The 24,740-nt window shown below is 35.6% G+C and overlaps 1 protein-coding gene across 1 annotated transcript in view; it reads right to left on the bottom strand.

Moving 5' to 3' along the window:
* AK9 (adenylate kinase 9) overlaps positions 1-24,740 on the bottom strand; it is a 184,121-nt gene that overhangs the window by 64,830 nt on the left and 94,551 nt on the right. Inside the window, exons 18-24 of the mRNA XM_030928725.1 lie at positions 19,099-19,255; positions 18,307-18,421; positions 12,704-12,780; positions 6,357-6,515; positions 1,380-1,469; positions 706-906; positions 232-347 (exon numbers count right to left, since the gene is read on the bottom strand). Of these exons, the coding sequence (XP_030784585.1) occupies positions 232-347; positions 706-906; positions 1,380-1,469; positions 6,357-6,515; positions 12,704-12,780; positions 18,307-18,421; positions 19,099-19,255 (915 nt within the window). The remainder of the gene's footprint in view (positions 1-231; positions 348-705; positions 907-1,379; positions 1,470-6,356; positions 6,516-12,703; positions 12,781-18,306; positions 18,422-19,098; positions 19,256-24,740) is intronic.

The raw sequence follows: 24,740 nt of genomic DNA, 5'->3' as shown, positions 1-24,740 counted from the left end.
TTTTCCATGTAAAAAAGTTAAAGTAGTTTCCTTTTATCTTTTCATGAGTCTTTTTTCATACTACATAGCCTGGAATTTCAGGGGGGTCAAGTGATGCTGAGGCAGAGGGAGAATGTATGTGCAAATGAGAATGCCCATTCACTTGGGGTCCAAAAGTGATAGTTACCACTCTTATTTGCATATTTTCAATGACTTCACAAACGAGGATGAATAGAAATAAAAGAATCATGCCTCTTCCTCTTCCTCTTCCTCTAGCTCCTCATCAACCTCTGCTTCAGTCTGGTAGTCTTCTGTTTCTTCCTCATAATCTTCCCCAGTTAACTCCCATGCAGTATATTGAAATGGTTCTAGAGAAAAAGAGAATCATTGGGGAAAATATTTTTAGCAAAAAAGTTATTAGCATATTACCATAAAGTTAAGAAAATTAATTATTATTATTAGTCTCTTAGATTAAATATGTATGCAAATAGGCCTTTGTAAGTTCCTTATGTGACAACTGGTCAGTATGGCCAGAGGTGTTTGGACCACGTAGCTGTTCTGATTGGTCAGGACCTGCACTGTGATAGTTGCTAAGTATTTTATACATCAGCCTTGCATATATTGAACATTTACTTCATAAACCATCAAGGAAGGCTTTCAAGTTTCAAAATGCTTCTAATACTATTGCCTGCTCTTGATAATTAATGTTATGATTAAAGCCCTTACTTTCCATAGTCTCAACTACTTTTTGAAGTAATTCCTGTGGAGTTCTGTCAGCAATCTCCAAGTTTAAAATTTTAATGTAAGCCTCACTAATTGTTGCTTCCAGCTGTTTCCAGAGGATGATGAAAGAATTAATCTTCTCTTTAAATGGCTCCATTTCAGGAACATCAGGATAAGAGTCTTCTGGAAACTCAGGTAGTACAACTTTTGAGTAAAAGACAAAGGAAAGAAAAAAGGGGCTTTAAATATCCTATCGTTAGCCATATTGCCAAAATAACTTATACTTTGTAATATTTTTAAACAGTTGAAAAAAATATTCTAAGCAACAATATACATTCATAAATTTATAATTTAATTATGCTTTGTTCTTATATTTGCTGTAGATGTATATTTACCTGTTACTAAAACTCAAGCTTTTGGATAATTAACATGAGTTTCTTAAGGAAACTTTAACTGTTAACAAAAAATGTATAAAACAAATTTGTGTGAAAACCAGTGTTATAATCTGGTTTGATAGACTTTTAATGTAGTAAGCCAAATATTTATGTATGTCAATTAGCATACAACATAGAAAGAAATAAGTATGAAGCACCTACTATGCCTAAAATTAGGGACTCGTTATAAGAAAATATGGAAAGTACTTTTATGCACTAACTACTTTCATTTTACAGTCTAACCTGTTTCAGATAATTTTTCAGTTTCCAGGCCCTCTTTGGATCCTTTTGGGATTTCTGTTTCCACTGTAGTTTCCTCAATAGGCTCAGATACTTAAGAAAGAAATCTAATAGTTAGTGTTTGAATTTTAAAACTTTATTCCTTTATGAATGTTTTGGCACAAAGAACACTTCAAATAGTTTAAATTGTATATGAAATGTCTAATAGAAAGTACAGTTTTTGTTAGGGAAAAAATGGCATAAGAATACATAATTAAAAAGGCAGAAAATAAAGAATATTCTTAAACACATAAAAAGACATGGACTAGAATAATAATTGACACATGATACATACAATTCTGGCTGATAATTTGTTAAATATTAATCAAACTTCTTTTAATTTGGCAGTAGACTAATAATACCTGATATTCCTTTTAATTTCTTATTAAAATACCCATGAAGCCAGGCATTGTGACTCATGCCTGTAATCCCAGCCTTTGGGAGGCAGAGGTGGGAGAATCACTTAAGGCCGGGAGTTCAAGACCAGCCTAGGCAACACAGCAAGATCACATCCCTACAAAAAATGAAAATTAGCCAGGCATGGTGGCTCATACCTGTGGTCCTAGCTACATGGGAGGCTGAGGTGGGAAGATCACTTGATCCCAGGAGTTCAAGTTACAGTGAGCTTTGATCATGCCACTGCACACTAGTCTGGGTGACAGAGCAAGACACCATCTCTATTAAAAAAGAAAATTTTCAAGAAGATACACCAAAAAAGACCACAAAGTGGCAATGAGAGATGATGATATTGCAAAGTCCCAGCTGTAGGTGTAGGCATGGAGAGATTTAAGAGAATCTCAACTAATTTCACTGTCGAATGTATAGATTGAAAACTGTGTTCCTGAAGGATATAAGACACGCTGCACATACAGATCCAGCAGAGGTGGTTTCAGGGAAGGCAGGCCTAATTATCTGTCTTTTCATCCTACTCCGCTCCTAGTTCTGAAACACAAGTTTTGCAAAGACAAAAATACATAAATCTATATGTATATACACACACACACATATTCTGTAACACTGTGGAAACTGTCTTCTGAGGTAGCTAAAATAATACTTGGGTCCTCTTTCAACAGGATCTATAATGTTTAATACTCAATAGAGCAGGAAGTAGAAGGGGACAAGCCTGAGGCTGGCCTGGTGGTGGCATGTTTAATTGTAGGTTGCTCGATTAAGAAAATCATTATAAACCATGGAAGAGAAAAAAGAACACCAAGAATATACAGATAATTCTACAATACCTTAGCTTCTCTGGCTTAATCAAAGACTGCAATAGTTGGGGGTGAAGATCTAGCCTTAGTCTAGAAGAGCCATGTAAGATGAATACTTACTAAATATTACAACTTGAACTAGGTTGATTTGCATTAACCTGTATCAGATATAACAGGTCTATATCTGAGAGTGCCAGGAAAGAAGTCTAAGTGAAAGGTACATGTGTCTGGTGGTCAGGGTAGGGGGGCAGGGTTCTTATAAATATTCTACCTACCCTTCCTGTTGGTAAATGAAGAGTTGGAAATATTCTGCTTCACCCAAGGTAAGTCCACAAAAACAACAAAAATAAAATTGATGAAGAAAAAGAGAGTATTGATCCAAAGATTCAGATGAAAATTTTACTTCTGAAGACAATTTCTTATATAAAGCAGAGTAAATTTTACAAGATGTATGCTTGGAGTACTAAAAAACCAAGAGAACAACTGAGTCTATGAAATAAAAATCACGAGGCATAAAGAGAGACCAACCTAAAATAAAGGCAGAAATACAAGAAAGGTAACTGAAATAAGAAAACAATGCAAGGAAATCTAAAATGCAATAGTAGAGTTAACATATGCATTGGGAATGTTCTCATAAGTGAGAGCTAAGCTGCGGCTATGCAAAGGCATATAGAGTGGTATAATGGACACTGGAGACTCAGAAGGGAGCAGGGTGAGAGGTAAGTGTGGGATGAAAAACCACCTATAGGATACAATGTACACTACTTGAGTGATAGGTATGCTAAAACCCCAGACTTCACCACTATATGTGATTCATCCATGTAACCAAAACCCACTTGTACCCCTAAAACTATTGAAATAAAAAATTTTAAAAACGCATTAGTAGAGAGGCAATAAAGTGGAGAAGGCAAACCAGTGACACGGAGGATAACAAGTCTCTGAAGAATCCAGAGAAAAAATACAAAGAGATGAGAACTATTAGGAAAAAGAAGACTAACGTGGTTGAGAAACAATTGTTATCTGACCAAAAATAATAAACGATACTGAAAAAGGAATCTGAAACAATAACTGAAAAAAGGCATTTTTAGGTAGACAAAGATTGTGATATGAAGACAAAAAGAGCTCAATGAATTCCAGGGTAAATCATTCACATATCAGCAAAGTTTTAACAAATAATGGCATTGAAAAGGATCCTTTGAGCATCCCTGCAGGAAAAGAATGAAAAGAACAGAAATGAGGCAATATCTTGACTTTTCCATGTGTAGAAGACAAAGCAATGTCAACATGAGGAATTCTGAGAAGAAAAGGTTATGACAATAATTTAATAGCTTCTAAGTTGTTTTATATGTGCAAAAGCAATAGATTTGCAGAAAAATCACAAAATATGCCACCCTGGATCCTTAAAAAGTTGCTCAAAGATGTAGACCAGATGACTAAGAGATGAATCAAAATTAAAATCTCAGGAATGGAGTCATGTGGAATTTGGGAGAAATCCAAATGGAATTATCATGATCCTAATACCACAAAGCTACAGAAATGCACAGCCTGTTCTAGTGGACTGGAAAAAACTGGCCACACTAATGAGCATTCAACAATGTGGAGAAGTTGTCTCTTTCCAAAATGCTATCTGAAGGAAGTTTATAAACAAATAATTTCCATATAAATAGTTATTGTTTATTGAAAATAACTCTCTTGTAGGACTTTAAAAATGTCTGAGAGGAAACCTTTCTCTCAGGCTGAAGTCTAATTGGATCACAGTTAGATAAAAACAAAACAAACAAAACACCATGCTTTAAAAAGCTAAAAGGAAATACATTAGAATGTTAGGTATCGTTGCCTTTTGTTGTCAGATCAATGACGATTTCCCCCATCTTTCTATTTGTATAATTTCCATATTTTCTATAGTTAGCACATATTTTTATCAAACCTGGATGGATGTATGATTTTGAAACACACAGTTCAACATCAACTATATCAGAACTATGCTCACTGTCTTTAATAGACATTTTTCAAATTTCTATTCAATATATTCATTAATTTTGACCTGCAGATACAGTGTACAGCTAAATCATTCTAGAGTTTTTATTTTCAGGATCAGATTTTTCTCAGGCATGCTACTGTGCTTTTTCCATGATATAAGGAAAAATTTACAAAACCTTTTTTTCAGGCAAAATTTTTTTCCTATAGCAGTAGTTCTCAACTGTTAGTATGTATAAGAATCACTGGGGTGTTCATTAAAATGTAGATTCCTAAATTCTATCATAGACTTACTGAACCAGAACCTGTATAGAGCTCAGAGGCTTACTTTAAAATAAGAACCATAGGTGATTCTGATACAGCTGATCTACCACCTATACTATGAAAAAATATTTCTCTTTTATGTGAAACTCTAAAGTCTCAGTTAAGCATTTGTTTAAGAATTTGAGCAGATGATCCCTTATTTCTTGGATGAAATCATGAACCTGAGCCTAGGCATTCCTGCAACCTGCACCTGTGCAAAGGCAGTATGGTAGATACTGTTGGTTGGCTCCCTCAAACCCCCTCTCATTCTTCTACTCCATTGGCTTCTACCATCTAGGCAAGGAAGCCAAGTCCAAATTAAATTCCCAGATTCCCTGCAAGTAGGGGTAGACAATGATACAATATCCTGCTCAATGAAATGTAGGTGAAAGTCTCTGGGAACCATTTCTTGAATTAGAAATAAAAAGTAAAAGCTTGCAAGAGGAGACATTGTGTCTGGATGCAGCAGCCAGCTTTGGATTGTGAGGATGGAGTCAGATACTGGAGAGAAATGCAGGAGGAAAGAAGATGCCTGGGGTTTCGATAACTTTTTAAGCGGACAAACCAGCCTGGGGCGCTTAGATATGCATAATGCTCAATATATTTGTCAGAATGAAACACATGCACGTACAAGCCGTGAAATATGAATTGTGTAATTTTCATTAATTTCCCTTAGTCTTGCTTCTTTTATAAACTCACAGCAGTTCCAAGCCCTTAACTGCTCCAGGCTAGCATCCAGTTACAGGTATCTGAAGACCTTTTAGTTTGTAGGGTGAGTGTCAGATTCAATACTGACTCTGCTTGAAAGCATTTGCAAGCCTCACTCCCACCACAAGTGGGTACCCTATCTTCCTGCTTTAAGCCCACTCTCTAGTCCTTGGAGTGGTTTTCATGGCACATAGATTCCTTCTTGCCCTGCCTCATCCACCAAATGAGACCTCTGAGGTAGGGCTTAAAGAGTTAATGCTCTTATATTTATGTTTAAAATGCTCTTATATTTGCATTTAAAAATGGCATTACACACCACAAAGATGAACTGTAAAATTCATGCTAATAATTTAAAATTTTAATTTACTTTTTCTTTACTTAGAGCAACATTAAATAGCAAACAAAAAAGTAGAGAAACAAACAAATTGAGAGAGAGACTCTGGAAGAAAGGAAAAAGCATTATATTTTACTACCTTTAATGACACTTCTTTCCTGCTTTTTGAACAACATGCCCCAGAAATTACATAGCCAGCTGTGCTTCTGCATGCCAGTGCTGGGGCAGAGCAAACTCCGCTTTCCTATCACACTTGAAACTGTGAGATTTGGACTCAACGGCTGCTCTTTGGGGGCTCATCTCCCCATTCTCAGCCAGCTTCCATTTTACCAACATATATACATACACACATGCCCAGACACATTAATGCACATGAGTAGAATTAAGAACTTGCTATCAATAAAGTCTAACCTGCTTCAGGCTCAGTTTCAGGGGCCTCAGATGCTTCAGACTCCTCAGGTAACAATGACCCTCGGGTATCGTGAGATACCTCAGGTAGCTCAGGCTCTTCGTGAACTTGCAACTCATCACCTTCAATCTCCTCTTCATCCTCATTATCAGTCTCTTCAGCTTTTAAAAAAATTTGAAGAAATAAATTATCATTTGGTTGAAGTCAACAAATATTTATTAGGTGTTGACAAGTGCTGAAGCCAAGCAAAGAATACAAAATGGTCCCTGCCCTCCTAGAGTATGTAGTTTAATGGGGGAGATAGAAAAATTATCTATATATTATAGCTATTCACATGCAGTGGTAAAGGATGATAGTCATCTGCTCAGAGTGCTATGTGAGTACCAGACTAGGGGTTCATTCAAAAATGAAATGTTTATGGCAGTTCCAAATATCCTTACAGTAAATCTAGAAATAGCCCAATGTCAAAGAAAAGGCTACATCAGCAACATTCAATATAGTAGCCACTAGCTACATGTGGCAATTGAGCACTTGAAATGAGGCTAGTCCAAATTGATATATACTGCAAGTATAAAACATACAGTGAATTTTAAATATTTAATGTGAAAAACTAAATATAAAATATGTGACTTTTAGAAAATTTAAAGTTCCATGTGTGGCTTATATTATGTTTCTAATGGGTAGCACCTGGCTAGATTATATATATAATGATTGATTTTCTTACAGTTAACAAAAAATAATAAATCATGTAGTGTGATAATCAATATATTAAATGTAAATACAAAATACAAAAATTAGCTGGGTGTGGTGGCACACACCTGTAGCCCCAGTTATTCAGGAGGCTAAGGCAGGAGAATCGCTCAAACCCGGGAGGTGGAGGTTGCAGTGAGCTGAGATTGTGTCACTGCACTCCAGCCTGGGTCATGGAGTGAGACTGTGGCTCAAAACAAACAAACAAACAAACAAAGAAAAAACCAAAAAAAACCCAAACAACCCAGAACTAGTAGCTGGTTTAATAACTACCACAATTTTGCAACAGTGATAAACATAAAGATACGTAAAACTATAACGTGATATGAAAACATCTTCATTTCTATTGGTGACAAAGTCAAGGTATTGCTAATACTATTGTGGTTTGTTGCCTATATTAATTGTGCATTGAAGGAAATAATAAATTTCAGTTAAACGTTAGTGAAAATAAATTTTGAATTATTTTCCAATTAAGTTCACACATCTCTGAATTTTACCCATAGACTCTAGGTTAAGAGCTCCAGTCTTTTTTTAACGTCTGTTTTATCTTTAAAAAATTTTTTTATTCCGAAAGTTTTTGAGGAACAGGTGGTGTTTGGTTCCACGGAAAAGTTCTTTAGTGGTGATTTCTGAGGTTTTGGTACACCTATCATCCGAGCAGTGTACACTGTACCCAATGTGTAGCCCTTTATTCCTCATCTTCCTCCCACCTTCCCCCCAACTTCCCAAAGTCTAGTATATCATTCTTATGCCTTTGTGTCCTCATAGTTTAGCTCTCACTTATAAGTGAGAACATATGACGTTTGGTTTTCCATTCCTGAGATACCTCACTTAGAATAATGGTCTCCAACTCCATCCAGGTTGCTGCAAAAACCATTATTTCGTTCCTTTTTATGATATATAATATATATATCACATGTTCTTTATCCACTCGTTGGTTGATGGCATTTAGGCTGGTTCTATATTTTTTCAATTGTGAATTGTGCTGCTATAAACATGTGTGTGCAAGTCTTTTTCAAATAATGATTTCTTTTCCCCTGGGTAGATACCCAGGAGTAGAACTGCTAGATCAAATGGTAGTTTTACTTTTAGTTCTTTAAGGAACTACCATAGTGTTTTCCATAGTGTTGTACTGGTTTACATTCTCACCAGCAATGTAAAACTGTTTCCCTTTCATCACATCCATGCCAACATCTATTATTTTTTGATTTTTAAATTATGGCCATTCTTACAGGAGTAAGGTGGCATGTCACTATGGTTTTGGTTTGCATTTCGCGGATCATTAGTGATGTTGAGCATTTTTTCATATATTTGTTGGCCATTTGTATATCTTCTTTTGAGAACTGTCTATTCATGTCCTCAGCCCACTTTCTGATGGGATTATTATTTTTTTTCTTGCTGATTTGAGTTCCTTGTAGATTCTGGATGTTAGTCCTTTGTCAGATGGGTAGTGTGTGAAGATTTTCTCCCACTCTGTGGGTTGTCTGTTTACTCTGCTGATTATTTCTTTTGCTGTGCAGAAGCCTTTTAGTTTAATTAGCTCATATCTATTTATCTTTTTGTTTTTGGGTTCTTGGGCATGAACTATTTGCCTAAGCCAATGTCTAGAATAGTTTTTTGATGTTATCTTCTAGAATTTTTATGGTTTCAGGTCTTAGATTTAAGTCCTTGATCCATCTTCAGTGGATTTCTGCATAAGGTGAGAGACAAAGATCCAGCTTCATTCTTCATTGTGGCTTGTCAATGAAGCACCATTTGTTGAACAGGGTGTCCTTTCTCCATTTTATGTTTTGTCTGTTTGTTTGTTTGTTTGTTTTCCTTGTCGAATATCAGCTGGCTGTAAATATTGGACTTTATTTCTGGGTTCTCTATTCTGTTCCATTGGTCTACATGCCTATTTTTATACCAGTACCATGCTGTTTTGGTAACTATATCCTTGAAGTGTAGTTTGAAGTTGGGTAATGTGATGCCTATAGATTTGTTCTTTTTGCTTAGTCTTCTTTGGTTATGTGGGCTCTTTTTGTGTTCCATTTGAATTTTAGGATTTTTTTTTTTTGCAGTTCTGTAAAGAATAATGATGGTATTTTGATGGGAATTGCATTGAATTTGTAGATTGCTCTTGGCAGTATATTTATTTTCACATGCTAATGGATTCTACCCATCCATGAGCATGGGATGTGTTTTCATTTGTTTGTGTCATTCATGATTTCTTTCAGCAGTGTTTTATAGTTTTCCTTGTAGAAATCTTTCACCTCCTTGGTTAGGTGTATATATATACTTTTTTTTTTTTTTTTTTTTTTTTTTTTTTGCAGCTGTTGTAAAAGGGGTTGAGTTCTTGATTTGATTCTCAGCTTGGTTGTTGTTGTTATATAGCAGTACTACTAATTTGTGTACATTGATTTTGTATCCCAAAACTTTATTGAATTCATTTATCAGATCTAGGAGCTTTTTCGGATGAGTATTTAGAATTTTCTAGGTATATGATCATATCTCATCAGTGAATAGCAACAGTTTCACTTCCTCTTTACCGATTTAAATGCTCTTTACTTCTTTCTCTTGTCTGATTGCTCCGGCTAGGACTTCCAGTACAATGTTGAACAGCAGTGGCGAAAGTGGGCATCCTTGTCTTGTTCTAGCTCTCAGTGGCAATACTTTTAGCTTTTCCCCTTTCACTATAATGTTGGCTGTGGGTTTGTCATAGATTGCTTTTTTGTTTTGTTTTGTTTTGTTTTGAGACAGAATCTTGCTCTGTCACCTAGGCTGGAGTGCAGTGGCATGATCTCGCTCACTGCAACCTCCACCTCCTGGGTTCAAGTGATTCTCCTGCCTCAGCTTCCTGAGTAGCTGGGACTACAGGCACATGCTACCATGCCTGGCTAATTTTTTGTATTTTTAGTAGAGACGAGGTTTTACCGTGTTAGCCAGGAAGGTCTCGATATTCTAACCTTGTGATCTGCCCGGCTCAGCCTCCCAAAGTGCTGGGATTACAGGCGTGAGCCACTGTGCCCGGCCATAGATGGCTTTTATTACCTTGAGGTGTGTTCCTTTTATGTCCATTTTGCTGAGGGTTTTAATCATAAAGGGGTGCTGGATTTTGTCAAATGCTTTTTCTGCATCTATTGAGATGATCATAAGATTTTTGTTTTTACTTCTGTTTACATGGTGTATCACATTTATTGACTTGTGTATGTTAAACTATCCCTGCATCCCTGGTATGAAACCCATTTGATCATGGTGTATTATCTTCTTGACATGCTATTGAATTCAGTTAGTATTTCGTTGATGATTTTTGCATCTATGTTCATCAGGGATATTGGTCTTGCTCCTTTTTTTTTAATGTTCTTTCCTGGTTTTGGTATTAGAGTGATACTGGCTTCATAGAATGACTTAGGGAGGATTCCCTCTCTCTCTAGCTTTTGGAATAGTTTCAGTAAGATTGGTACCAATTCTCTGAATGCCTGATAGAAATCAGCTGTGAATCCACCTTGTCCTGGACTTTTTCTTATTGGAAATTTTAAAATTACTGTTTTCAATCTTGCTACTTGTTATTGGTCTGTTCGGAGCTTCTATTTCTTCCTGATTTAATCTAGAAGGGTTGCTTACTTCCAAGAATTTATCCATCTCCTCTAGATTTTCTAGTTTGTATGCATAAAGGTGTTCATAGTAGCCTTGAATGATCTTTTGTGTTTCTGTGGTACTGGCTGTAATAGCTCCTGTTTCTTTTTTTTCCCTTCCTTCCTTCCTGCCTGCCTGCTTTCTTGCTTTCTTGCTCTCTTGCTTTTTAGCCTGTTGCCCAGGCTACAGTGCAGTGACACAATCTCAGCTCACTGCAACCTCTGCCTCCCAGGTTCAAGCGATTCTCCTGCCTCAGCTTCCCAAGTAGCTGGGATTATAGGCGTGCACCACCATGCCTGGCTAATTTTTAAAAAATTTTTAGTAGAAACGGGGTTTCACCATGTTAGCCAGGCTGGTCTCGAACTCCTAACCTCAAGTGATCCACCCACCTCAGCCTCCCAAAGTGCTGGGATTCCAGGCGTGAGCCACCACACCTGGTCTCCTGTTTCATTTCTAATTGAGCTTATTTGAATCTTCTCTCTTCTTTTTTTGGTTAATCTTGCTAATGGTCTATCAATTTTATCTTTTCAAAGAACCAGCTTTTTGTTTCATTTTTCTTTTATTTATTTATTTATTTTTGTTTCAATTTTATTTAGTTCTGCTCTGATCTTTGTTATTCTTTTCTTCTGTTTTGGGGATCTTGGGTTTGGGTTTGGGTTGTTCTTGTTTCTGCTGGGTTTGGGTTTGGGTTGTTCTTACTTCTCTAGTTCCTTGAGGTGTGACCTTAGATTGTCTATTTGTGCTCTTTCAGACTTTTTGATGTAAGCATTTAATACTATGAACTTTCCTTTTTGGACCACTTTTGCTGTATCCCAGAAGTTTTGATAAGTTGTGTCACTGTTATTGTTCAGTTCAAATAATTTTTAAATTTCCTTCTTGATTTAATTGTTGGCCCAAAGATCATTCAGGAGCAGGTTGTCTAATTTCTATGTATTTGTATAGTTTTGAGGGTTCCTTCTGGAGCTGATTTCCAATTTTGTTCCACTGTGGTCTGACAGAGTACTTGGTATAATTTTGATTTTCTTAAATTTGCTGAGACTGCCGGGCACGGTGGCTCATGCCTGTAATCCCAGCATTTTAGGAGGCCAAGGTGGGCGGATCACGAGGTCAGGAGATCGAGACCATCCTGGCTAACATGGTGAAACTCCGTCTCTATAAAAATACAAAAGATTAGCCGGGCATGGTGGCAGGCGCCTGTAGTCCCGGCTACTTGGGAGGCTGAGGCAGGAGAATGGTGTGAACCCAGGAGGCAGAGCTTGCAGTGAACTGAGATCGTGCCACTGCACTCCAGCCTGGGCGGCAGAGCGAGATTCTGTTTCAAAAAATAAATATAAAAATAAAAAATAAATTTGCTGAGACCTGTTTTGTGGCCTATTATATGATCTATCTTGCAGGATATTCTATGTGCTGATGAACAGAATTAATATTCTGCAGTTGTTGGGTAGAATGTTCTATAATTATCTGTTAAATCTATTTGTTCTAGGGTACAGTTTAAGTCCATTGAAACACTCAAATCTTAAAAGAAACTGTTAGAGTAAGTTATATAATGAAGATGGGAGTTTAATCTTAAAGTCAGTGAGTGGGTAATAAGAGATTTGCTGTTTTCTCAACTCCTGTAGGATGGTTCTAACAGAAGTAATTCTAACAGCTGTGTGTCACCTGTGTCAACAGCAACCATTTAAAGACAAGCTGTGTGTGCTATTCTGCTGTGTATCACTTGTACAGGGTATATGAATAGGTATCTGTGTCAAGAGTCATTTTCCTATGAATCCATTACTTCAGTGACAATATTATTTAGTATACAAACTGGAACACTTTAAGAATAAAAGTTACTATAAAGACTTCAAGAACGTAGGCATAAACCTGGGTTCTCATGGACAAATTGGGAAATGTGATCACCCAGTCTATAATTCACTTGAAATAGTGCAATTGCTTGCAGTAACAATACCATGACACATCATCAGTCATAGCAATCTGTGCTTGCCTTTTGCCTTCACTTTCATAATTTCCAGTAGCCTTCGATTTTCTTCTTCAAGTCTCAGTGCCTCTTCTGTGGCTTTTCTGAAATGAAAAGTTTCAAATTTAATTATCTTTGGAAATTCAGACTTCTCACACTATTGCAGGATTAAATGCTTGTAGTGTTAAAAATAAAGATTAAATCGTATTATACTTACTTTACAATGTATAATTTTAAAGTACTCATGTTGAGACTAGTTACTTTTCAGTATTTTCTTCTGGGGGAGAAAAACTGGAATGTTATACTTTGAAAAACTTTGTCTATTAATTAGGAAACCTGTCAAAAATAAGAAAGGATTACCTAACTCTACATTGAAAAGGCAAATGGGAGGATTTGTAGCATTTTTCCTCTGATTCAATGGTAAATGTTCACAATATAATGTTAAGTAAGCAAAGTTGAATATAAAACTATATGTATAATATAATTTTAATTTGGTATTTACAATGCATATAAACGAGGATTAAAAGTCTAGGAGAAAACCAATCAAATGGTCAACATGGATGATGGCGTATAAGAGTTTTAAGTTTTCTTTAACTTTTTGCATTAAAATTTTTTCTATATTGAATAAGCAGAACATTTGTAAATTTATCCTTCTAATAAGAAAAAAACCCTAATTATTTTATTTTTAACATAGTAGTGATGACATTTAAAGAGACCTGGAATATGGAAACTTAAAAACCTGGAGGGCATCTGTTTTTCATTAGGATTGAAGCATCAAACCTGCCTTAACGATGGTGAAGAAAGGTGGATAGAAAGTTAGTAAAATGCTGTAGAAAGGCAATATTTATTAAAAATTAAAATGTATATACCTTTGATCTAGAAATTCTATATCTAGGAATTTAGCCCTCAGAAAGAGGAATACTACTGCACAAACATACAAAAGAATGTTGACTGAATTTTTAAAAAATTATAACAAAAAATTATATCAGGTATTGATCAGTAGGGGACTAGTTAAGGAAGAGCCCATTCGTGTCAGCAGCACACACTGGGGCACAGCTTTCCTCAGACCTGTTATTTTCTCATACTCAGCGTTCTTTGCATCCATTTTCCCTTCTTTTGAAAGCTAGTTACACATAAGACATTACTACACCTCTTCTCCCAGCAGGTTGGCTTCCTGTTAATGGAGGACATTCTCTCACTGCATTCCTAATCCTGTGTTCCATCAGAAGTCTTGGCGTAATTCAAGTTTTCTTTGCTCAGCCTCAGCCCTCTGAGGCTACTGAGTGTTGTTTCTGAACTCCTTTCTCATTTTGTCTGTGTGTGAACAGGCCGTTGCTCTGCAGGCATACCTTGCCTTTGCTTCATTGCACTTTACAGATATCCTGTTTTGTTTTTTTTTTCCTTTTTACAAGTTGAGGGTTTGTGGCAACCCTGCATTGAGCAACTCTATTTCTCTATTTCAAACTTCCTCATTATTATTATGTATCAGTGATCTGTGATCAATGATCTTTGATGTTACTATCATCATTGTTTGGGGCGCCATGAACCACATCCATATAAGATGGTAAACTGAATTGACAGATGTTGTGGGTGTTGTGACTGCTCCATTGACTGGCTGATCCCTTGACTCCCTCCCTCTCCTCAGGCCTCCCTATTCTCAAAGACACAATAATATTGAAATGAGGCCAATTAATAACCCTACAATGGCCTCTAAGTTTTTAAGTGAAAAAAAGAGCCCCACATTTGTCACTTTAAATCAAAAGCTAGAAATGGCTAAGCTTAGTGAGGAAGGTATATTGAAGGCTGAGATAGTCCAAAAGCTATGCCTCTTGTGCAAAATAGCCAAGCTGTGAATGCCAAAGAAATGTTCTTCAGGGAAATCAAAAGTGCTACTCCAGTGAATACACTAATGATACAAAAGTAAAACAGCCTTACTATTGATATGGAGAAAGTTTTTGAGTGGTCTGATTAGATCAAACCAGCCACAACATTCCATTAAGCCAAAGCCTAATCAGGAGCAAGGCCCTATAATTCTCTTCAATTCTGTGATGGCTGAGAGAGGCAAGGAATCTGGAGAAGAAAAGTTTGAAGCTAGCAAAAGTTGGTTCATGAGGCTTAAGGAAAGAAGCCATCTCTATAATATCAAAGTGCAGTGCAAGGTGAAGTAGGCAAGTGCTGATGTAGGAGCTGCAATAAGTTATTTAGAAGACATAGCTAAGACCATAGATAAAGGTGGCTACACTAAACAACAGATTTTTCAATGTCAACAAAACACAATTCTGTTGGAAGAAGATGCCATCTAGGACTTTCAGAGCTAGAGAGGAGAAGTTAATGCCTGGCTTCAAAGCTTTAAGGACAGGCTAACACTCTTATTAAGGGCTTGTGCAGCTGGTGAAGCCAATGCTCATTTCCCAGTCCAAAAATCCTAGGCCCCCTAACAACTATGCTAAATCTACTCTGCCTGTGCTCTACAAATAGAACAAAGCCTAGATGACAGTACATCTGTTTACAGCATGCTTTACTGAGTATTTTATCTGCTGTTGAGATCTACTGCTTAGAAAAAAAGATTAATTTCAAAATAATACTGCTCATTGACAATGCACATAGTCACCCAAGAGCTCTGATGAAGACATACAAGAAGAATGAATGTTTTCATGCCTGCTAATGCAACATCCATACTGCAGCCCATGGATCAAAGAGTAATTTTGACTTTTAAGTCTAATTATTAAGAAACACATTTCATAAGACTACAGCTGTCATAGATAGTGATTCCTCTAATGGATCTGGGCAAAGTAAATTGAAAACCTTCTGGAAAGGATTTACCATTCTAGTTGCCATTAAGAACATTCATGATTTGTGGGAGGAGGTCAAAATATCCACATTAACAGGAATTTAGAAGAAGGTGATTCCAACCTTCATGGATTACTTTAATAAGTTCAGGACTTTAATGAAGGAAGTAACTGCAGAGGTAGTGAAAATAGGAAGAGAATTAGAATTAGAAGTGAAGCCTAAATTGCTGCAATCTCATGATCAAGCTTGAACAGATGAAGAGTTCTTCTCATGGATGAGAAAAGAAACTGGTTTCTTGAGATGGAATCTATTCTTGGTGAAGATGCTGTGAACATTGTTGAAATTACAACAAAAAATTTAGAATACTACATAAACTTGGTTGATAAAGTAGTTGTGGGTTTGAGAGGATTGACTCCAATTTTGAAAGAAGTTCTACTGTGGGTAAAATGCTATCCCACATTTTGTGGTATCCCACAGTTTGTAGTAACAACATTACATACCACAGAAAAATATTTTGGGAAAGAAAGAGTAACAGATAGACGCAACAAACTTCATCGTTGTCTTAGTTGAAGAAATTTCCATAGCCACCCCAACCTTTGGCAATCACTACCCTCATCGGTCAGCAGCCATCAACACTGAGGCAAAACCTTCCACCAGCAAAATGATTGACTCACTGAAGGCTTAGATGATCATCACCATGTTCTTTTAAAGCATTCTAAAATTAAGGTGTATACAGTTTTAGACATAATGCTATTGCACACTTAATAGATGACAATATTGTGTAAACATAACTTTTATATGCACTGGGAAGCAAAAAGCCCGTGTGACTTGCTTTACTGTGGTGGCCTAGAACCAAACCTGTAATATCTCCAAGCTATGCCTGTACCTCAGACGGGGCTCTTTGTGACATCTTCCTTATCCAAATCCTGGATCAAGTATGTTGCTGCTGAGAATCTAAGACCTGAACAGAATAAGGAAGAATTTTGCTGCCAGTTCTTAGAAATTTCTGTAAATCACTTGGATAGAAGATCCAAAGACTAACAATATGACAGAAATTATCTCGTCATTTGACTGGCACATTTGGAAACTGATGCTGGAGAAGTTTTAAAATTTAGCATGTCTTTAGATATTTGATCAAGATGCAGTTCTTAATCCTGTTAAGTTCCTCTCTTTTCTAACCAACCTATAAGGCCTTAAAAGTGAATGTCTGACAGTTTTTTAAAAACCATCTTAGATTTTATTTTCTGAAGTATAAAGGAAAAAAGTTTGTTTTGAAAAACTCATGTTGAAAATTAAAAATCAACATACAAAAACATAGAAAAAGCCTGCTTCAATCTGGGAAAGTGAAATTAAGAAGTTTATAAAGATGTAAAAATTTAGAATCAAAAGAAGTAAAGATTGATTATAAAAATAACTTAGAGCATTCCATATGGTAAAAGAGGTGAAGGCAGAATTGAGAGAAAGTGGACAAGATATCTTCTCCTTTTTTAAAAAAGTTAAAGGTATACATATTTTTAATATATTTAAAATGTAGCAGATCTCCAGTCTAGAAATCACATCAACTTTGTTTTACTCTTATGTTGAGATATCCATCTGTTCTCAAAGATTGGACTATTTCTCACTCACTGGAAAAAGATTAAATAATTCCTTAATTATCAACAGATTATAACTGATCTGTAGATTGAGTATAGCTGATTGTAGCTAATTAGTAGATTTGTAACAAAAGTTTTAAAAGATAAAAGGGAATATAAGTAAATTTGCAATTATTGTCTGAATTAAAGTAGTGTTTGGTCAATATACCACATAATAATTTTATTAACTAATTTAACTGAATCATACATATTTTTGTGTTAAATTTCTAAAGGAGTGACTAGCTTAAATGAATAATGAACACTAAAAAGTAAAATCCTCTGACACACATATCAGTTAAACCACTCTCTACCTCTGTTAATTACCCACCTCCCAGCTTCTTCATTTCTAAGGTTTAAAGAGCCCTCCTAAGTCTCAGCTCAAATAGCTAATATTTGAAAGGGAAAAGGAAACAGAATTTAAGAAAGCCATAGGTGCCATCATCAATAGTAGGAGATTCCATGGATTTACACAGAAAAATTTAATTCTTAAATGTCTAGGCCTTTATTACTTTGAATAGTAGAAATCCTAGTGGACAAATTGAAATGTAAAGTATTTAAAGAGAATTTTTTAGTAAGGAAGAATGATTAGCAAACTAAGTCATTGTTTCTTTTAATATTTTATTCTTCAATCTGAAGGACTTATAGTTTATTAAAGTTTAGTATTGACCCCTGCCATGAACAGGTAACTGTGGGGTCACATTTTAAAAAGTCATTCATTATACCCAGATTAGAGAATAAGCCCTCAATGTTAAACCTGTCAAACATAAATAATTAGCCTGTTCTTTCCATATGTAGAACTTAGTCAGGCTTTGGATTTTAGTCATGTCACACAAGTATTATATATTTTCATTTGCTTCCTATCATATTGTTTCTTCAATTTGTAAATGCTAGTTAACAAAATTAAGTCACAGATAAATATCATAACAATATATATATCTCACCCATGCTCATTTTTTAAATAGTGTCTTTTAAGAGCAGATGCTTGATTTAGAACAAGTTTGATATGGGCTGTGAAAACATCCACAACTGTGTGCTTTAGAGATTCTGTAAGTATTTGTGAAATTGCTGCTTTTCTTAAAATTAACTAGAATCAGATCAAGTTAATAATCATGGCAATATTAAATATATTCTATAAGTATAATTGCAAGAAGATATTTAACTGCTATAACAGATACATTAATCTGTTTTATCATTCTAGGCAGATTTTACCTTGCTGCTTCTTCCTCTTTTTTTTTCTTTTGTAGTTCTTCTAATAATCTTTCTAAAATCTTAGAGTCAATTTCAGATTTATTCTGTAAATATATTCTATTAAATAAACATTTTCCTGAAATACAGATAAAGAGACTAATATTACTTTTGTAGCTTATAAAATACAGTGAGATGTATTTTGAAGATTAACACAAACATTATTTCTGCCTATTATCTAAGTATATTTTCCTTTAAGCATGTATCTAGAGCCCAGATTCTTTAAAATATTAATAGACCATCTTATATTCTCTTTAAAAAGGTATGTATGAATACAGTATAAATAAATAAAACATGAAAAGAGGTAATATATTATATTTTTCCCCTGGAAATTCCCATTTTGAATATCTTACTTTAAGAGGCAAACAGAACAATTAAAATTTAGCTCTGCTAAATGTATGTACCTCATTTTTCCTACTTCAGGTTAAGAAGAACTAACATTTAGTCTTTGCCCTCAGCCTTATATGTTATCCATTTAGAAGTTATAGCTTCTAATTGTGTATGTGTGTGTGCTAAACTGTAAGCTTTAAAGAACAATTACAACGGCCAGCTAGAACATTCAGCCATCCGGCACTTATTCCTGGCCACCTTCTCAGTATATGGAAGCCTCATTTTGTGTACCTCTAGTTCCTGCAGGGATTGCTGGGGTGGGTATTTCTATCTAGGAAGAGTGGAGAGTTGTCCATTCTATATTTAACCAAAAATATCAATAATAAAAACTTCACTTTCAAATTTACATAATAAATATTTACCAACCATTGTTTTCTGTATCTGATAAATAGATGACCAAATCAGGTATAATTCCTTTCTTGATTAAGACCATCCACAATTCTTTTACAATAGGGCAGTTGTCCACAATCCAGCCTCCATATTTTGGGGCACCAGGAAACCTATCCTTGTTTTCTTCCATTACCTGTGAAAAATTGTACACTGATATTACTATCATAGCTTGACAAGTCAAGGGTGCTACCTTGATATGTAATTTTTGTGGATCTTAAACAAGTATCTTTTGAGTTCTTCTTTCAAAAGGAAAAAAAGGGTGACAATTTTTAAAGATAAACTTAATTTTAAAGCAATAAAATCATAAGTTTAAAAAGTTAAGAATGGAGGCTGGGCGCGCAGTGGTGCATGTCTGTAGTATCAGCTAAACAGGAAGCCGAGGCAGGAGGATAGCTTGAGCCCAGGCATTTGAGGTTGCAGTAAGCTATAATTGTGCCACTGCACCAGTGTCAAACCCTGTCTCTAATGAAACAAAAAAAACAAAAGTTAACAATGGGAAGAAAAACCTTTGTGAAATAAATATAATAATACATTTTTGCTATATATTACTCGAGTACAGATCATGATTCAAAAGGTCTGGGGTGTGGCCCTAGAGTCTACATTTCTAACATGTTTCCAGGTGATGACGATGCCTGGACCACTCTAAGTAGAAAGCTCCTGGTCCAGCTTGCTTTTTCAGACAACACCCTTAACTTCTCTTCTGCTTTCATTTCTCAATGTGAGAGCTAAAACGTACTGAGATGGTTCCTACTGATGGCAGTAGGAAGCACAGAGTCAAAAACAACAAAACAAACCTTGCAGGTGCTTAGACAATTCTGCTAAATTCTTGTCTTTCTGCTTCTCTCCAATAGCAATAGTTTCAACACATATTTGGAAATTAGTAATGTGTATCTATGAAAACACCAATTCTGAAAGCTTCAAACAAGTTTTGTGGACCATTAGGTAATCACAAAATATTAGAAGTCAAAGGGGAAGAGATGTCAAGAGGGCCAATATTACCCTCTTGACAGGCCTATGCAGAATTTAAAATTATCTGCTTTTTGATTTTTTTTAGGTGAGGTCTTGCTATGTTGCCCAGGCTGGTCTAGAACTCCTGGGCTGAAGCAATCCTCCCACAGCTTCCCAAGTAGCTGGGACTACAGGCTGCACCCCTATGTCCATCTTGCTTTTTGAATTATCTGAATGAGCAGTCTTTTAAAAAAGAATTTTAAGCACTTTGAAATGTTTAACATGAGAGAATTAGGGGAAAAGGAAAGCTATGAAGAAGACCTATAAATGGTTAATACAAATTTAACCATTCAAATTTGAAATTGTATTTTTGAAATAAATTTTCAAACAATTTTACAACGTTTCAATTGTTGTTTGAAACAAAACAACATTGAGATATAACTTATAATTTCTCCACCTCGTTCAACTTTGTTTTTTGTGTATATTCATGGGTTACAAGTGCAATTTTGCTGCATTGATATATTTCACTGTGAAGTCAGGGCTTTCAGTGCATCCATCACCAGAGCAAGGCACATTGCATCAGCCAAGCAAGCTCCCATCATCCACCGCTTCCCCACCCCTCTGATACTCTATCGTCCATCATTCCATATTCTGCTTCCATGTGTACACAGTGTTTAGCTTCCACTTGTGAGAACATGTGGTATTTGTCTTTTTGTGTCTGAGTTGTTTCACTTAAGATAATGGCCTCCAGTTCCATCCATGTTGCTGCAAAAGACATGATTTCATTCTTCACTAATGAACACTTAAGGTTGGTTCCACGGCATTGTTATTGTTAATAGCACTGCAATACGCATACTAGTGCAGGTGCCTTTTTGATAAAAAGGCTTCTTTTCCTTTGAGCAGATACTCAATAATGGGATTGTGGTTGAATGGTAGTCTTATTTTTAGTTCTTTGAGAAATCTCTATATTATTTTCATAAAGGTATACTAATTTACATTCCCATTAACAGTGTATAAATCATTTCCTTTTCTTTGCATCCTTGTCAACATCTGTTGTTTTTTGACTTTTTAATAATAGCTTTTCTGACTGGTGTAATATGCTATTTCATTGTGGTTTTAATGTGCATTTCTCTGATGATTGGTGATGTTGAGGACTTTTTTCATATGTTTGCTGGCAGCTTGTATGTCTTCTTCTCAGAAATGTCTGTTCATGTCCTTGGCCCACTTTTTAATGGCATTATTTGTTTTTCTCTTGCTGTTTGAGTTCCTTGTAGATTTTGGATATTAGCCCTTTGTCAGATGCATTGTTAGCAAACGTTTTCTTCCATTATGTAGATTCTCTGTTTACTCTATTGATTATTTCTTCAGAAACTTTTCATTTAATTACGTCCCATTTGTCTATTTTTGTTTTTGTTGCATTTCCTTTTGAGGACTTAACTATAAATTATTTGCCTATACTAATGTCCAGAAGAGTTTTTCCTAGGTTCTCTTCTGGGATTTTTATAGTCTGACATCTTACATTTAAGTTTTTAACCCATCTTAATTTTGCATCTGGTGAGAGATAGGGATCCAGTTTCATTATTCTGCATATGACTCTCCAATTTTCCCAGTACCATTTATTGAACAGTGTCCTTTCCACAGTGTATATGCTAGTTGACTTTGTCAAAGATCACTTGGTTGTAGGTATGTGGCTTTAGTTCTTGGTTCTCTATTCTTTTCTATTGATCTAAGTGTGTTTTTAAAATACCAGTACCATGCTGTTTTGGTTACTATAGCCTTGTAGTATAATTTGAAGTCTGGCAATGTGGTTTCTCTAGCTTTATTCTTTTTGCTTAAGCTTACTTTGGCTATTGGGCTCTTTCTATTGTTCTGTATGAATTTCATTTTTTTTTTCTAATTCTGTGAAGAATGACATTGGTAATTTTATAGGAATTGCCTTAAATCTGTAGATTGCTTTGGGAGGTATATTCATTTCAACAATATTTATTCCTCTGATCCATGAACATGGTATGTTTTCCATTTATTTGTGTTATATATGGTTTCTTTCATCAGTATTTTGTAGTTCTCCTTGTAGAGATCTTTCACCTCCTTGGTTAAATGTATTCCTGGGTATTTTATTATTTTCATAGCCATTATAAATGGGATTGAGTTCTTGATTTGGTTCTCAGCTTGATTGTTATTGGTGTAAAGAAATGCTAATTTTTGTATGTTGATTTTGTATCCTGAAACTTTACTGAAGTCATTTATCAAATCTAGGAGTCTTTTGAAGGAGTCTTTAGGGTTTTCTGGGTATAGAAACATATAATCAGTAGAGATTATTTGAGTTCCTCTTTTCCAATTTGGATGCCTTTTATTTCATTCTCTTACCTGATTGCTATAGCTAGGATTTCTAGGACTATGTTGAACAGCAGTGGTGAAACTGGATATCTTTGTCTTGTTCCAGTTATTAGGGGGAATTCTTTTAACTTTTCCTCATTCAGTATAATGTTGGCAGTGGGTTTGTTATATATGGCTTTTATTATTTTGAGGTATGTTCCTTCTATGCCTAGTTTGGTAAGGGTTTTTATTATGAAGTGATGCTGGAATTTATTGAATGTTCTTCCTGCACCTATTGATGTTATCACATAGTTTTTTTTGTTTTTAATTCTGTTTTTGTGGTGAATCACATTAATTGATTTGTGTATGTTGAACCAACCTTGCATCCCTGGAATAAAACCCACTTGATTATGCTGGATTTTCTTTGTGTATATGTTCCTGAATCTGGTTTGCTAGTATTTTATTGAGGACAGCTGCATCTATGTTCATCAGGAATAATGGTCTACAGCTTTCTTTTTTTGTTGTATTCTTGTCTGGCTTTGGTATCAGAGTGATGCTAGCTTCATAGAATGAGTTAGGGAGGATTCCTTCCTCCTTGATGTTTTGGAACAGTTTTAGTCGAATTGGTAGCAGTTCTTCCTTTTACATCTAGCAGAATTTGGCTGTAAAACCATCTGGCCCTGGGCTTTTTTGTTGTTGTTATTGAGAGATTTTAAATTACTGATTCAATTCCACTACTCCTTATTGGTCTGTTCAGGTTTTCTATTTCTTCTAGTTCATCTTGGGAGGTTGTATATTTTGTTTTGTTTTGTTTTTTTTTTTTTTTTTTGAGACAGAGTCTTGCTCTGTCACCCAGGCTGGAGTGCAGTGGCTGGATCTCAGCTCACTGCAAACTCCGCCTCCCGGGTTTACGCCGTTCTCCTGCCTCAGCCTCCCAAGTAGCTGGGACTACAGGCACCCGCCACCTCGCCCAGCTAGTTTTTTGTATTTTTTTTTAGTAGAGACGGGGTTTCACCATGTTCGCCAGGATGGTCTCGATCTCCTGACCTCGTGATCCGCCCGTCTCGGCCTCCCAAAGTGCTGGGATTACAGGCTTGAGCCACCACGCCCGGCTGGTTTTCCTCTAGGTTTTCCAGCTTGTATGCAGAGAGATGCTGATAGTAGTCATTAGTGATCTTTCATATTTCTGTTGCATCAGTTGTAATGACACCTTTATTATTTCTGATTTTGCTTATTTGAATGTTCTCTTTTTCACTTGATTATCTAGCTATCAATTTTGCTTATTTTTTTAAAGAACAAACTTAATTAATTATTTGTAATGTTTTTGGTCTCAATTTCATTTAGTTGTGCAAGCTTTTGATGTGGTTTGCTCTCGTTTTTCTAGTTCTCTGAGATACAATGTTACATTGTTAATTTGAGATCTTTCTATCTTTTTGATGTAGGCTGTTAACGCTGCAAAATTGCCTCTTAGCGCTGTTTTTGCTGTACCTCAAACGCTTTTGGTATGTTGTGTCTATTTTCATCTGTTTCAAAACTTTAAAAAATTTCCACCTTAATTTCATCATTGATCCAACAATCATTCAGGAGCAGATTATTTAATTTCTATGCATTTGCATGGCTTTGAGGGTGCCTTTTGGTATTGATTTCTAGTTTTATTCCACTTTGGTCCAAGAAGGTACTTTATATGATTTCAATTTTTAAAATATTTTTGAGTCTTGTCTTGTGGCCTTGCATGTGGTCATTTGAGAATGTTCCATAGGCAGATGAAAAGAATGAATATTCTACAGGTGTAGGGTAGACTGTTCTGTAAATGTCTGTTAGGTCCATTTGGTCTAGAGTCCAGTTTAAGCCTAGAGTTTCTTTGTGGATTTTCTGCCTTAATGATCTGTCTAGTGCTGTCAGTAGAGTACTGAAGTCCCCTACTATGATTACATTGCTGTCTATCTCTTTTCTTAGGTCTAGTTGCATTTTGTTTTATGAATCTTGGTGCTGTGGTGTTCGATGCATATATATTTAGAAATGGCATTTTTCTTGTTCAGTTGATCCTTTTACGATGATATAATGACTTTCTTTGTCTTTTTTAAACTATTGTTGATTTAATATCTGTTTTATCTGATGTAAGTATAGCTACTCCTATTTGCTTTTGGTTTCCATTTGTGTGGAATATCTTTTTCCATCCCTTTACTTTGACTCTGTAAATGTATTTACCTGTTAGGTGGGTTTCTTGTATGTAGCACGTGGTTGGGTTTATTTAAAAAATCCATTCCATCAGCCAATATCTTTTAAGTGGAGCATTTAGCCCATTTATGTTTAATGTTAGTATTACATGTAATATTGATAGCCTGTTGTCATAA

This window comes from Rhinopithecus roxellana, chromosome 4, assembly GCF_007565055.1.
Source record: "Rhinopithecus roxellana isolate Shanxi Qingling chromosome 4, ASM756505v1, whole genome shotgun sequence".
Taxonomy (NCBI): domain Eukaryota; kingdom Metazoa; phylum Chordata; class Mammalia; order Primates; family Cercopithecidae; genus Rhinopithecus; species Rhinopithecus roxellana.
The sequence above is the reverse complement of the archived record's forward strand: the minus strand, read 5'-3'. Positions and strand labels throughout refer to the sequence as shown.